The sequence below is a fragment of the Chroicocephalus ridibundus genome, chromosome 10 (genome assembly GCF_963924245.1).
Source record: "Chroicocephalus ridibundus chromosome 10, bChrRid1.1, whole genome shotgun sequence".
Taxonomy (NCBI): Eukaryota; Metazoa; Chordata; class Aves; order Charadriiformes; family Laridae; genus Chroicocephalus; species Chroicocephalus ridibundus.
Window position 1 is genome coordinate 6,700,764 of NC_086293.1, and position 12,563 is coordinate 6,713,326.

General features: G+C 63.0%; 1 protein-coding gene across 2 annotated transcripts in view; it reads left to right on the plus strand.

Annotated features, from left to right (window-relative positions):
• The window catches only part of CACNA2D2 (calcium voltage-gated channel auxiliary subunit alpha2delta 2), a 226,952-nt gene that overhangs the window by 198,654 nt on the left and 15,735 nt on the right, over window positions 1–12,563 (plus strand). For both annotated transcript variants that reach the window (XM_063347779.1, XM_063347780.1), the window contains exons 6-17: window positions 1,060–1,198; window positions 5,112–5,243; window positions 5,529–5,586; window positions 7,729–7,779; window positions 7,951–8,050; window positions 8,829–8,987; window positions 9,529–9,636; window positions 10,359–10,437; window positions 10,623–10,672; window positions 11,616–11,705; window positions 11,917–11,985; window positions 12,395–12,469. In XM_063347779.1, the coding sequence (XP_063203849.1) occupies window positions 1,060–1,198; window positions 5,112–5,243; window positions 5,529–5,586; window positions 7,729–7,779; window positions 7,951–8,050; window positions 8,829–8,987; window positions 9,529–9,636; window positions 10,359–10,437; window positions 10,623–10,672; window positions 11,616–11,705; window positions 11,917–11,985; window positions 12,395–12,469 (1,110 nt within the window). The remainder of the gene's footprint in view (window positions 1–1,059; window positions 1,199–5,111; window positions 5,244–5,528; window positions 5,587–7,728; window positions 7,780–7,950; window positions 8,051–8,828; window positions 8,988–9,528; window positions 9,637–10,358; window positions 10,438–10,622; window positions 10,673–11,615; window positions 11,706–11,916; window positions 11,986–12,394; window positions 12,470–12,563) is intronic.

Sequence of the window (12,563 nt, forward strand, 5' to 3'; positions counted from 1 at the left end):
GTCCCCGGCACGGCACGGCACGAGCCCTGCCTGGAGCTGCTCACGCTTCCAGTCACGTCCACTGTCGTTTCTGCGGGGCTGATCTCTGCCACCGCAATCAGACGGCCTTACACCGGCCCCAGGATCGGCACTTCACTCGGGAGGAGGCGCAAAGGGAGAGGCACTGAGCTGCTTCTCGAGGGGAATTCACTCCCTCGCCAGGTGGCTCGTCAGCCGGATCCGCTCCTGCTCTGCCGCACGTCCGCTTCCCCTTTCCCTCCTGCAGCCAGGAGCAGGGGAAGGTGGCCAGAGCCGTCCTGTGCCCCAGTTTGGGCTTGCCATGCCCCATGTCCCTGCCCACGGATGGGGCAGGCAGCTCTGCCCCTCTTCAGCAGGGATGTTGCTCCGGGGGCACACAGGGCAGGTGCTGCAGCATCCTCATCCTCCTCCCGACCCCGAGCATCTCACGGCCAGCTGCAAACAGCCTTCTGCAGCCACTGGGCCCGTGGCAGGGATGCAGCAGCTCAGAGCCAGGACCTTCTCCAAGCTTTCTTTGTTCCCAGTGGGATGGTGGAGGCAATTTCCCCAGCTCAGTATTACCCCCAGTACCGGTACCATACTGGCAGCAGGGCCCCGGGAAGGGAGAGGAGGGCTGGGAAGGCGAGGGAGCGCATTCCAGCGCCAGCAGTGGGGAATTCACCATCTCTCCACCATAATTAAATATTGTTTGCGTTGCTTATTGACAGAGCGCTAAGCTGCACTCCGTTTTAATTTGTTCTTTGATAGTTGCCTTTTGCTGCTAATTGATTTTCAAGGCTTTTTTTTGATTTGGGGTTTTTTTTTGTCTGATTTAATACCTGCGTTCTACCAAAGCTGGAGAGACAAGTGTAACTGGTGTTCGCCTTCGTGCCCCTCCGTTCCTGGCACCCCCTCCCCTGTGCCCCCGGGGTCGGTGTGGGAGCCGGCAATGCCGGTCTCTGCAGGGGAATGTTTGGTGATGGGCTTTGGGCAGCCGCATTCCCTGCGTGCATCCAGGTCTGGCACCCCCGGGTGACCCCGTGTGCTCTGCTCCTTCCCCAGGACGATCCCGACGGAGAAGAGATCGAGAGAGAGAAGTCCAACTCCTTGAAGCTGGAGTTCACCGACGACGCCAACTTCAAGACCAAGGTTAACTATTCGTACGCTGCCGTGCAGATCCCCACGGACATCTACAAAGGCTGTGAGTGCCACTCCTCACCCGCTCCGCTCCGCTCTGCGCTGCCAGGCTGGGCTCAGCCTCCACCTCTCCTGCTCAGGGTGCCACAGTCCTGGGGACTGTCACCCTGGGGTGCCCCGCCTGGGTCTCAGTGCTGGGACGGCACTGAGAAGAGGCAGAGTCACCATGTTAGGACAGAGGTGACACCGTGACCCTCCCCAGGGATCTTCAAGAGCTCAGCACGGGCCATAGAGGCAAATCGGGCGTTAGGGATTGCTGTGGAAAGGATGGAGACTAAAGGAGAACTGGTAATTATGGCAGAGGGTAAAGTTCTGCGGCGCCCACACGGCTGTGATCCTCCCTGTAGAAGAGCTCAGCAAAGCTCGAGGAGGTTCAAAGCGGGCGCCGGAGACGATCAGAGGGACAGAGCAGCTCTGTGCAGGAGCAATTACAGAGACGGCAACTCCCAGCTCGTAGAAGGGAGCGAGACAGGGCTGAGGGGTGGGAGAGGGCGAAGCAGGGATGATTCCTCACCGGTTTTGGGCTGCAGAGGGTATGAAAAGGAACAGCATCTGAAATCCTGTGGTAAGGCAGCAAGGGTGATTGCAGGACAGTGTGACTGGGGCGCATGGGCTGCTTCAGAAAGGGGGACCGGGTCAGTGGGCCAGCCAGGAGCGGACAGGGAGGGATGGGTGGATGAATAGATGGACGAGTGGAGGGAACAGGACGTGCCACACCAGCTTTCAGTCCCTGCCGGGAGGTGACACAGTCCCTGAGCTTCCAGAGCTCACTCCTGCCTCGCCCTGCTGCGGTGGCACATGGTGACAGTCGGTCTCCATTTCCCTCTAGTGGCTGCTCTGCGCTGAGCTGGGCACCGCTCCCGGCTGGAGATCATCCTCCAGCACCCGTGGGACCCATCCTGCGCCCGACCCCAGACCCTGCTGTTGGGGGGCACCCCTCATCTCCCCATACCACCGAGGGCACCGCTGTCCCTGCGCTCCCTTGCCTCGGTGGCACTTGCCGAGGGCTCCCAGCTAGTCACGGTGGTGACGGGGGCTGAGCTCACATTCCTACGTGGGCTCGTTACCGGCACGGCCGTGCTCAGAGCCGCATCCGTGTGACGATTTCACCGCGGCAGCGGATTAGAAATTTGCAATTAGTTTTATTACCCAGCTAGCGCAGGCCAGGCAGCTAATGAAGCACATCACGCGAGCAGGGGGCGGGTGAGCAGGGTGGGCTGCGCGGGATGAAATATTCATTACTCCTCGCCCCTGCTCTCCAGCCGACGCTGCGGCTCATGCCCTGCCCCGGCCACATAAATCACCCCACTCACCGTGGGATGGGAGCAAATTGGAGATTAACGTGCTCCGTGGACTCACGACCACTCAGAGAGGGATGCTGGAGAGGGGACAGGGCAGTGGGGGACCCCAGAGGGGCCGCGGTGCATGGGCACAGAGATCAGACCCTGCCCAGCAACACGGGGGTGCTCCGAAAAGCCAGGGTGCAGGGCAGGGTGCTCAGACACTGCACCCCAGAGAGCAGGTTTGGGGTGCGGGCATGGGGCTGCCTGTGTGCCCCCTCCTGCTGGGGACACCGGCGAGCATGGCCGGTCCCCGCAGAGCCACGGGCAGGGAGCGTCTCCCCGGTGGGACCCGGTAGAGAGGCACTATCACTGCCTGGCACGCTAATTAAAGCACTGCGGAGACGCCCTCCGCCGTCACCCCTCGCTACACACACAAATTACATCCTATATGTGTTTTATTTACTGTGCCGTTTTTAATTAAATCTGCAATCACTCGCTGGCGGGGCGGTGCTGGGCTCACCCTGATGGGGACAGGGACGAGATGGGGACAGGGCCGAAGATGTCACCAAGGGCGAGGGGCTGACAGCTCTGACCTTGACCAAGGGGGACAGGAGCCATCTCGACCACGGGCACAGCCTCCGATCCGATGAGCGATAGCTCGTCACCGTGCTCTCGAGGAGAGGGTAGGGGCTGTGTGTGCGCGCAGGGAGGGTGTAGGGGTGACATTCATGCGCAGGGAGGGTGTAGGGGCTGTGTTCACGTGCGAGGGTGGTATAGGGACCGCAGGGATGGTTACGGAGGCTGCGTTCATGTGCGGGACTGGTATAGGGGCCGTCTGTGTTCACAGGGCACCTTTCATGCACAGGCACGTATAGGGGCTGAGTTTGTTTGCAGGGATGCTGTAGGGGCTGTGTCTGTTCAGGGGGGTGATATGGGGGCTACATTCATGCACAGGGAAGGTACAGGGGCTGCATTTGTGCACAGGGAGGATATAGGGGCTGTGTTTGTGAGCAAGGAGGGTATAGGGGCTGCATTTGTTTGCAGGGAGGGTATAGGGGCTGTGTTTGTTCACGGGGAAGATACGGGGGCTACGTTCATGCGCAGGAAGGATATAGGGGCTCCATTCATGCTCCCGGGCAATATAGGGGCTGTGTTTCTGTGCATTTGGCACAAGCCTGGTGTAGCTGATGGGCCCCAAGGGGCCTGGGGGTGCAGGCGCTTCCAGGGCTGTTGGGGATATGTCAGTGACACGGTGTCCGGCCGGGACCGGCGGCACTGCCCAGGGCTGCTCCGGGCAGGCAGGAGCCTGGCAGCCTGCTCACAGCCCCTTCTCCCGCGAAAAACCACGTCCTGTGACAGAGCCAAACAAGAAATCATCCTAAGTGCCCAGATAACAGCCCTGTGTGCCGGCACGGCGCTGAGAAATAGTTGGGGAGATACGGCCAGAGTAAATCGCGGTTTGAAGGCACAGCTGCCCGAGGGAAGAAGTCTTCTTCAGCCGTGGTGCTGGGATGGAGGGATCTGGGATTCACCCTGGGTGACACCTGCCCATGTCCCGCCAGCACCTGGGGGCTGTGGCGAAAGCTTGAATGGGTGATGATGGTGTTTCAAGGAGGGACATGTGTGGGAGAAAGCCTTAGGAGAGCTAAATACACTACTCAAACACACGTCGGCTCCCCGGCAGCCCTATACCGGTTGCTCTGCCTGATGCCGAGGAGAGGGGCTGCTCCCGCGATCTCCTGCATCCCAAAAATGCATTGGGGGTCCCCCAGGAGGGAGCCTGGCCTCGGGGTGCTGCCGGCTGCCCGCTCCCCCATGCCATGGTCCCGAGGTGGCCCAGCATGGGCTGCTGGTGGACACTGTGGGGCTCCCCACACCTGCCCAGGGCTCGGGGCACCCATGGCATTTGGGGTGCCCCGAAGGGCCCTGTGAGCGCGGGAAGGTCCCGCTGTGCCCGAGGCAGCCTCCCCGCCAGCCAGACAGCCCTGTACCTGCCTCGCCATGCCGGCCCCCCCACGCTCTGCCAGCCCCCCTTGATTAATCACAGGCTGGGGCTGCTGGCAGCTTATCTTTTGCTTTAATAGCTGAATAATTTAAAACCGCTGTTTGCCGGCATCTTAATTGCTTTTGCGTCAGGTGCAGTGGCCAGCAGGAATGCAGAGGGGGGCCCGGGAGGCTCCGCGTGTCCCCACGGGGACACAACCGCTTGGTTTCTCAGCTGGTGGCTGTCCCTGTGGAGCGGAGCTGGCACGGTGGCGGGAGGAGCGGGGCGTTTTGCCGGGAAGGGGGTGGGATGGCAAGCTGGCTGTCCCCAGCGGTGGCTGTCCCTGCCCCAGAGCCAGGGGACGGGGATGGTGAGTGCTCGGGGGAGCCCTGGAGGGTGGCCCCTGTCTCTGGGGACAAGGGACAGCAGGCTGATGCTGGAGCCCCGTGGGACCAAGGGGGGATGCGGGACTGGCTGCAAAGCCCCTATGGGCTCCTCCATGGGGAGGGGCAGAGGGGACACAGGGGGAACACTGCCTCTCCCTCCCTGCCATCACCATGGGGACACCATGATCCCTGTCACCCTCAGCCCCCCCCAGACTCCACTGCTCCCCGGCACTGACCCACCGCCCCCGGCTCTGTCTCCTGCAGCCACCGTCATCCTCAATGAGCTGAACTGGACGCAGGCGCTGGAGGATGTCTTCATCGAGAACCGGAAGGAGGATCCCTCCCTGCTCTGGCAGGTGTTCGGCAGCGCCACTGGCGTCACCCGCTACTACCCCGGTGCGTGGCGGGAGGCGGCGGGGGACTATTGCCAGGGTAGGGGGGCTGGCCGAGGGCAGCCGGGGTCCTTCTCACCGTGAGATGCAGGCGAGCATCCCCTGGCACCAGCCCTGGGAGCCACCCGGCACACGTAACCATGCTGTGCCAAAGCCCATCGGTGTGAGCTCCCCACCGGAGCATGCCACTTCCTTGGCCGTGGGCATCCCTCTGCCCTGTCCCCTGTGTCACCCTGTCCCCCACCCCGGGACAGCCGCACTTCGCTCACCTCCTGCCTTCCCCCCGCAGCCACCCCGTGGAGAGCCCCCAATAAGATCGACCTCTACGACGTGCGCAGGCGGCCCTGGTAAGGGGGAACCGGGTGGGATGGGGGGTCCCTTTGCCAGCCCTTCCCGGCCGGGAGCAGCCAGCTCCCTCGCCTTTTCATTTCACCCATGGTTGGCATTGGCAAACGGGCACCGTAACACGGGCAGGGGCATCCGAACTGTGGCTCTCGGCTCCTGCTCCCCTCTCTTCCTGGGAAGGCAGAGTGGGATGGAGAGATAAAACCTTGGATACAGATTAAGTGTGCAGAGCTGCCCTTCGCCCTCGTCCCACCTGCAGCCGCGGCTCTCAGCGCTTGGTCCCGGCCAGCATTGCCATCCAAATGGGAAAGCAACCGGCTCTTGGAAACCAGGAGCCGGGCGGCTGGAGAGAGGCGGGCAGGCAGTGCCAGGCTGTGGTTAAGCGATAGCTGCAAGCAGCCATTTAGCCACACACCGAGTGAGGCGGGATTGAATCACTTCCCCTTAGCCCAGGTAGAGGTGCTGGCTTGGCAGCCCTAATTATCAACTGCTAATTATCATGCTACCGGGGGAGCTGCGGCCCCCGTTCTGCCCACGTTGCTGCTTAAAAATGTGGGCACGGAGAGGGAAGCGGGCACAGGTCTCCAGCACGTGCCCGGGAGCCCTGTATCCCAGGGGATCATCCCCTGCCCTCCCCCTGCCTGCGCTGGGAGCTGCCCCCGCTCCTTGTCAGAAAATTAATGGCCCTGCTACTATGGTTAATTGTCTTTGATTGCTCCACATTAATTATTAGCTATTCTCTGCCGGGGCGTCCGTGCAGGCTATTGGCAGAGGGGGAACTGGCAGGCTGTTTTGGGGGGGGCTGCTGACGCATATGGGGGCTACCAAGCCCAGCTAGCCCCGCTGCCTGCCCACTAGCCAGGTTGGCCACCCGCTTGCCCACCCAGCCATGGAGGACCCTTCATGCTGGGGGGCCGCACATCCCCGGGGACAGCCCTTTGGGGTCCTCTCCTGCCCTCATGCCAGGGTCCGGTGTGGCACACAGCCCTTGCCGCACCACTGCCGGGCCCAGCAGGGGCCATGGTGCTGCCAGCAGCCCCAGCAGGGTGGCCCGCGCCACTCGCTGCCTTCCCCTCCTTTGATGAATGGCACTATTAACCACAGCCTGCTCCCGCGGAGCCCGGGGTATTCATCTGAGCGGGGCAGCCAGAGATGGATGCGCTGCCACAGCCCATTACGGGCAGCATCTTAGTTGGGCTCCTCGCCGTGCCGGCAGCCCAGCCCTGGGGAGCGGGGCAGGCACCGAGCCCCCCGTCCGCACCAGTCACAGGGAAGCCTGCGGGCAGCTGCCTGCCCATCCTGCACCCCAGCGCGAGGGGGGGTGTTGGCGGGGTGCGACACCCATGCTAGGAGGGCCCCACGTGCCAACATCCCGCATCCCGCCTGGGTAATCACTTGTAATTAGGGAACATCAGGACCTGGGATTAGTCCTCCCCAGTAATGGTGAGTAATTGATACTAATAACACACTAATTAATTCACGTCAGGCCTGATCCTGATCAAGCCAATAATGAGGCTCCCTTGGACTTCAGCCATGGCAGGATCAGGCCCCCTGCAGTGGGACGGGGAGGCTGGGCTGTGCCTGGCCATCGCTGGGATGGGTGCTCAGCACCGTGCTGGCTCTGTCCCACACAGACAGCACAGCGGGGCTGGGAGCTGGTGCTTCGAGGGGTGACGAAGGGTTCCCTAATTGTTTTCAGGGGGGAGGATTTACGTAGTATTATTATTTTTCCTCCTCATTGCTAAAAATAACCTAATCAGCCTGGCCTTTGAAGCTACCAGGGGGGTAAATAGCATCTTAATATGGATGTGTGTGTCAGCATAATCAGCGCGCAGAAAAGGGCCTGCGATGATGGAAGAGTTTAGCATTTAGAGCTCATTAGGCTGATACGGTACCGAGCGGCGGGTCCCTGGCAGTCTGCCGTGCCGTGCCGCATCCTTGCCTCTGCTGGCCTGCCACCGCCTCGTCCTTGCTGCTCGCCGCAGGGTGGCTGCAGCCGTGGGGTTTGTGGGTGCTCGTCACGGCTCCCCAGCTGCCTGCGCCCTGGTGCAGCTTTGCTCTTGGGCTGCAGCCAGCAGGGTTGGGGTCGTGTCCCACCCCCCCAAAATAAGTCGAGCCTGCTGACCCCCCTCTGCACCCCGCAGGTACATCCAAGGCGCCTCCTCCCCAAAGGACATGGTCATCATCGTGGACGTGTGAGTACACGGGGGGGCTGTGGCCGGGCTGAGCCAGGCTGGGACAGTGGCACAGCTTGGCGGGGTGCCACTGTCCTGCTGGTGGCCCTGGAGAAGCTGTGTGGGACATTACTGCTGGGGAGCCCTGTGCCCCCTTGCTGCCAAGCCCCCAGCACCCCTCTCTCCTGCCAGGAGCGGCAGCGTGAGCGGCCTCACCCTCAAGCTGATGAAGACCTCAGTCTATGAGATGCTGGACACCCTCTCGGATGACGACTACGTCAACGTGGCCTCAGTGAGTGCCACGGGGTGGGCGGCTGGGCTGTGCCCCCCAGGCAGCTCCCAGCTCCCCATCGTGGGAGCCCTTTGTCCCCAGACCCACCTGGCCGGGGCTCTGCAGAGAGAGAAATGTCTGGGGTTTTTTCCTTCTGAACCACCAACCTCCGCATAAGCAAGGAAACGTCTACTCAGGACTCAGCAAACGAAAGCCACCTCTGTCACAGGGCATTTGGCAGAGATGCTCCCGGGGCCATCCCAACCAGCCACCAGCCAGTGACATCATGCCCCCCCATGGCGATGTCACCAGCCCGTGACCTCACGCAGCACAGTGGCCGTGCCACCACATCTGTGCATCGCTGGGCACCCAGCCCATGCCGGCCCTCCCCTGTCTGGTCACAAGCGCGCCGGCGCTAATTAACGTGTCTGGCCCGGCTCCGTTAGCTGGATCGCTGCTCCGCTAATGAATGGGCCCTATTGCCAGCAAATGAAGCCGTGAGCGAGAGGCAGCACCTGCTCCCGCTGCCGTCACGGCACAGCGCGGCCGCTTGCACAAGCCGGGGGGTCCTGCAGAAGCGAGGGTGTGGGTGAGCTGTGCCGGGCGGCTCAGTGCTGGATTTGCCCCAAGCTAAGCCCTGGTCTCAGCGTCGGCCATGCCTGGGACGTGGGACGTGGGACGCTCTGGCTGCCTGCCGCCCATGGGAGCTGAGTGTGGGGGACAGTTTGTGCCCAGCGGGGGCTGCCTTTGTGTCCCCGTCCCGTTTCTGCAACCCGCTCTCCTCCCTTTTGCCTCCCAGTTCAACGAGAAGGCGAAGCCGGTGTCGTGCTTCAAGCACCTGGTGCAGGCCAACATCCGGAACAAGAAGGTTTTCAAGGAGGACGTGCAGGGGATGGTGGCCAAGGGCACGACCGACTACAAGGCTGGCTTTGAGTATGCCTTCGACCAGCTGCAGAACGTGAGCTGGGGGCCGGGCTGCAGGCTGGGGGGGACAGAGTGGGGGACCCATGGGTGCTGGGGGTGATGGGAGAGCTCCGAGCACCCGGCTGCTGCCCTGTGCCTGGGGCTTCGACATGCAGAGGGCTCCTTGTCCTCCCTTGAAATGCCATGGCGGGGACATCCCACCCCCAGCACACTGTAGACAAGGTTTTGCTGGAGATGCTGCCCCTCTGGGTTATTAAAAGTTAGCAGAGGGGGCTGGATGCAGCCAGACATCATGCCAGAGGCAAAATAGAGATAAATGGTGCTATTAGGTGCCGAGCAGCAATAGCTACAACATCATTTCCAAGCAGACAGCGTCCCTTCTCCTGCCCGTTCACCCTGGCCACCCTCACCCTGGAGAAAGAGGCCAGGAAGAAGAGGTGGGTCAGGGCTAGCCCTCCTGGCCCACCACCGTTCCTTCCTGGCCACATCCAGCCCACTTCCCAGCCACATCCCACCCCACGCCTGGCACCGCTCGCTCTGGGTCCAGCCTCAGGCACCATCTCTCTGCCCCACAGTCCAACATCACACGTGCCAACTGCAACAAGATGATCATGATGTTCACGGATGGTGGCGAGGACCGGGTGCAGGACGTCTTTGAGAAGTACAACTGGCCCAATAAGACGGTGAGGGGCTGTGGGGCCATGTGCTGGGCTGGGGCTGCACACCGGGGAGGGAGACGGCTGCTCCAGCTCCATTGTTGGCTTCCACCTCATTTGCCTCATCACCATGCGCTCTCCCTGACAGCCTGCTCCTGCACCGAGCCACTGCCCTGGTAATGGCATGGCTGATGTGCCGGTGCCATTTATAGCCGGCTCTCACCTTGGTGTGCATGGGACCAGGCACCCCACGGGCTGCCGGGAAGGGAATGGGTCTGGTGGGCTCCCCAAATGCCAGCCCCAAGGGGAGCACACCCCAAGCATGGGGACAGGGCTGCTGGTGGGCAGATGACCAGGAGGAGGGTCCCCATTGCTGCCCAGGACCTGGAGACTCATGGGGTGGGGGGTTTCTGGTCCACGCAGGACCCTCGGAGAGCACAGACCCCTCTGGGCGCAGTGATCCCCCAGTGTGAGGACTCCTGGGGTAGGTGGCTTGGGCCAACACAGTGATGCTGGGGGACAGGACTGGCCGGGGCTGGGCGAGTAGAGAGGGGCTCCCTTGCTGCCCGCACAGCCAGCATTCGCAGGAGCCACCTTCTGCCCGCCTGCACCTGGCCACGGGCAGCACGGTCTGCGGGCCACGGCAGGCAGAGCCACACTGTCCCCGGGAGGTTGCCGTCAGCCGGGAGCACTGAGTGTGGAAGCGGGGGTGCCCAGCGGACAGCCCTCACCGCCGCGCTCTGCCACAGGTGCGGGTCTTCACCTTCTCCGTCGGGCAGCACAACTACGACGTGACGCCGCTGCAGTGGATGGCCTGCGCCAACAAAGGTGAGCAGGGCTGGCACCCAGACAGCACGGGAGGCTGCGGGGTGCTGGGCTCACCCCTCACCCCGGGGCTGGCACCGGGGCTCCGGTACGTGCCGCTGCCGGCAGGGTGCTGGCTGCAACCCTGGAGGGCTGGACAACCGGAGTGCCGGACAGGCAGACAGCTGCCTTTCTCTTTCTTTTCCAAGGTTACTACTTCGAAATCCCCTCCATCGGCGCCATCCGCATCAACACGCAGGTACGGCCGGGTGCTGGCAGGCAGGGTGCCGGCAGGCAGGCAGTGCCACCCTCCCGGGGTGCCCTGGCTGGGGTCCCCGCTGCAGAGAGCCCACAGGCAGGCAGCCAGCGCGGCAACGAGCTGGGGAGCTGCGCCGAGCCCTCAGCCAGGCCTCGCACTATTGAAATAAGTAATTCATTTTCTGCAGCTCCCCACGGACCTGCCACCTTTTGAGTGACTAATTATGAAACATCAGGCGTTAATCAGCACAGAGCAGAGCCGAGCGCAGGCAGGGAGCGAGCGTGGGCAGAGAGCAAGCGCAAGCAGGGCCAGCCCCAGCAGCACCCGAGGGGCAGAGCCAGGCACTTCCACCCCACACCCCATCTCCCTGCCCCTTTTCTGCCCCTTTTTCTTTGTCAGGTGCACACGAGGTGCCATGGTGGGCAGGTGACAGGGGTCCCCGAGCAGAGCAGCCCCTCGGGGCAGGGCTGGCACCGTGGCACAGGGGCTGCCCCCCTGCCCAGAGGTCTGCCTTGGCAAGGTGCACCAGGATAAGGGAAACCTGCCCCAGGAGAAGATCCCAAAAGGCTGGCAGTGGCAGGCAGGGAGACTACAGTGACATGGTCCAGGCGTGACAGAGCAAGCCCAGCCCCGGGGACGGCTGGGAGCTGGGGGGTTCTGGCTGGCACTGCCTGGTGAGGCCCTGCCTTGCCCGCTCATTGCTGATGGGGGGCAGCACCTTTTCTGCACCTCGACAGGCCCATTCTCTTCCCAGCTGGAGCCGTTACCCTTGGGTTTGGTAGCTGCCAAGCCCCCTCCCCTAGCTCAGCCTGCAGCTGGAGGCTGTCACCAAGCATCCTATTAATAATCGCTGGGGCCTGTGTGGGGACAGGGTGTCACTGGGTTGGAGCAGGGAGGCATCTGGCTCCCATGTCATGCCTTCCCCCACCCTGCATCCCTGCAGGAGTACCTGGATGTGCTGGGCAGACCCATGGTCCTGGCTGGGAACCGAGCCAAGCAGGTTCAGTGGACCAACGTCTACCAGGATGCCCTGGTAAGGACCCCCCGCCCCGGGGTGCAGGTGGGGATGCCAACCCTGGGGTCCCGCACAGCCCCGGGATGCAGATGGGGACACCAGCCCGGGGGTCCTGCACAGCAGATCCCATCTCCCTTGCCGGGGGGGTAACCCCCCTCTGCTGCCCACCCGCAGCTCAGGGTCCTGGGGCCAGTGAGGGGCCATGGGACACCCTTCTGTGCTTGTGCAGGGGCTGGGCCTGGTGGTGACGGGCACGCTGCCGGTGTTCAACCTGACGGAGGACAGCAGTGACAGAAAGGTAAGAGACTGTGGCTGCCACTACCCTGGCTGCACCAGGACCCCTGGTGCCCTGGTGGTGGGTGCATGGCTGCAGCAGGGGAGGACTGGAACCCCTGGGGTGCTGCCTGCTCTGCACCCCCGGTCTCTCTGGTGGGAGACCAGGGGTGACTGCCATCTCTGGGACCCAAAATGGCTTTGGCCAGCTCTTGCGACTCAAGGGGGACAGCTGGCAGCCACAGGTCCCTGGGGGGTGCAGCATCCCATGGAGGGCTGCTGGCAGGCTGGCATGTGCCCCTGTGGTGTCTGGATCTGACCCACACGTCCCCAGAGGGAGAGGAGGTCCATCCCCCTGTTTCCCTGTCCCCACGCTGGCGGTGGCAGGTGACAGTCCTGCTCCCACCCACCTCCCTCCATGCGCTTCCTTCCAGAACCAGCTCATCCTGGGCGTGATGGGGATCGACGTGGCTCTCAACGACATCAAGAGGCTGACGCCGCGCTACAACGTGCGTGGGGGCTCCTTCCCCTCCGTCCCTGCCCTGCACTGCCCAAGCCTGGCATGGGAGCCAGCTGCAGGGACCCCCAAGCTGCACCCCCAAC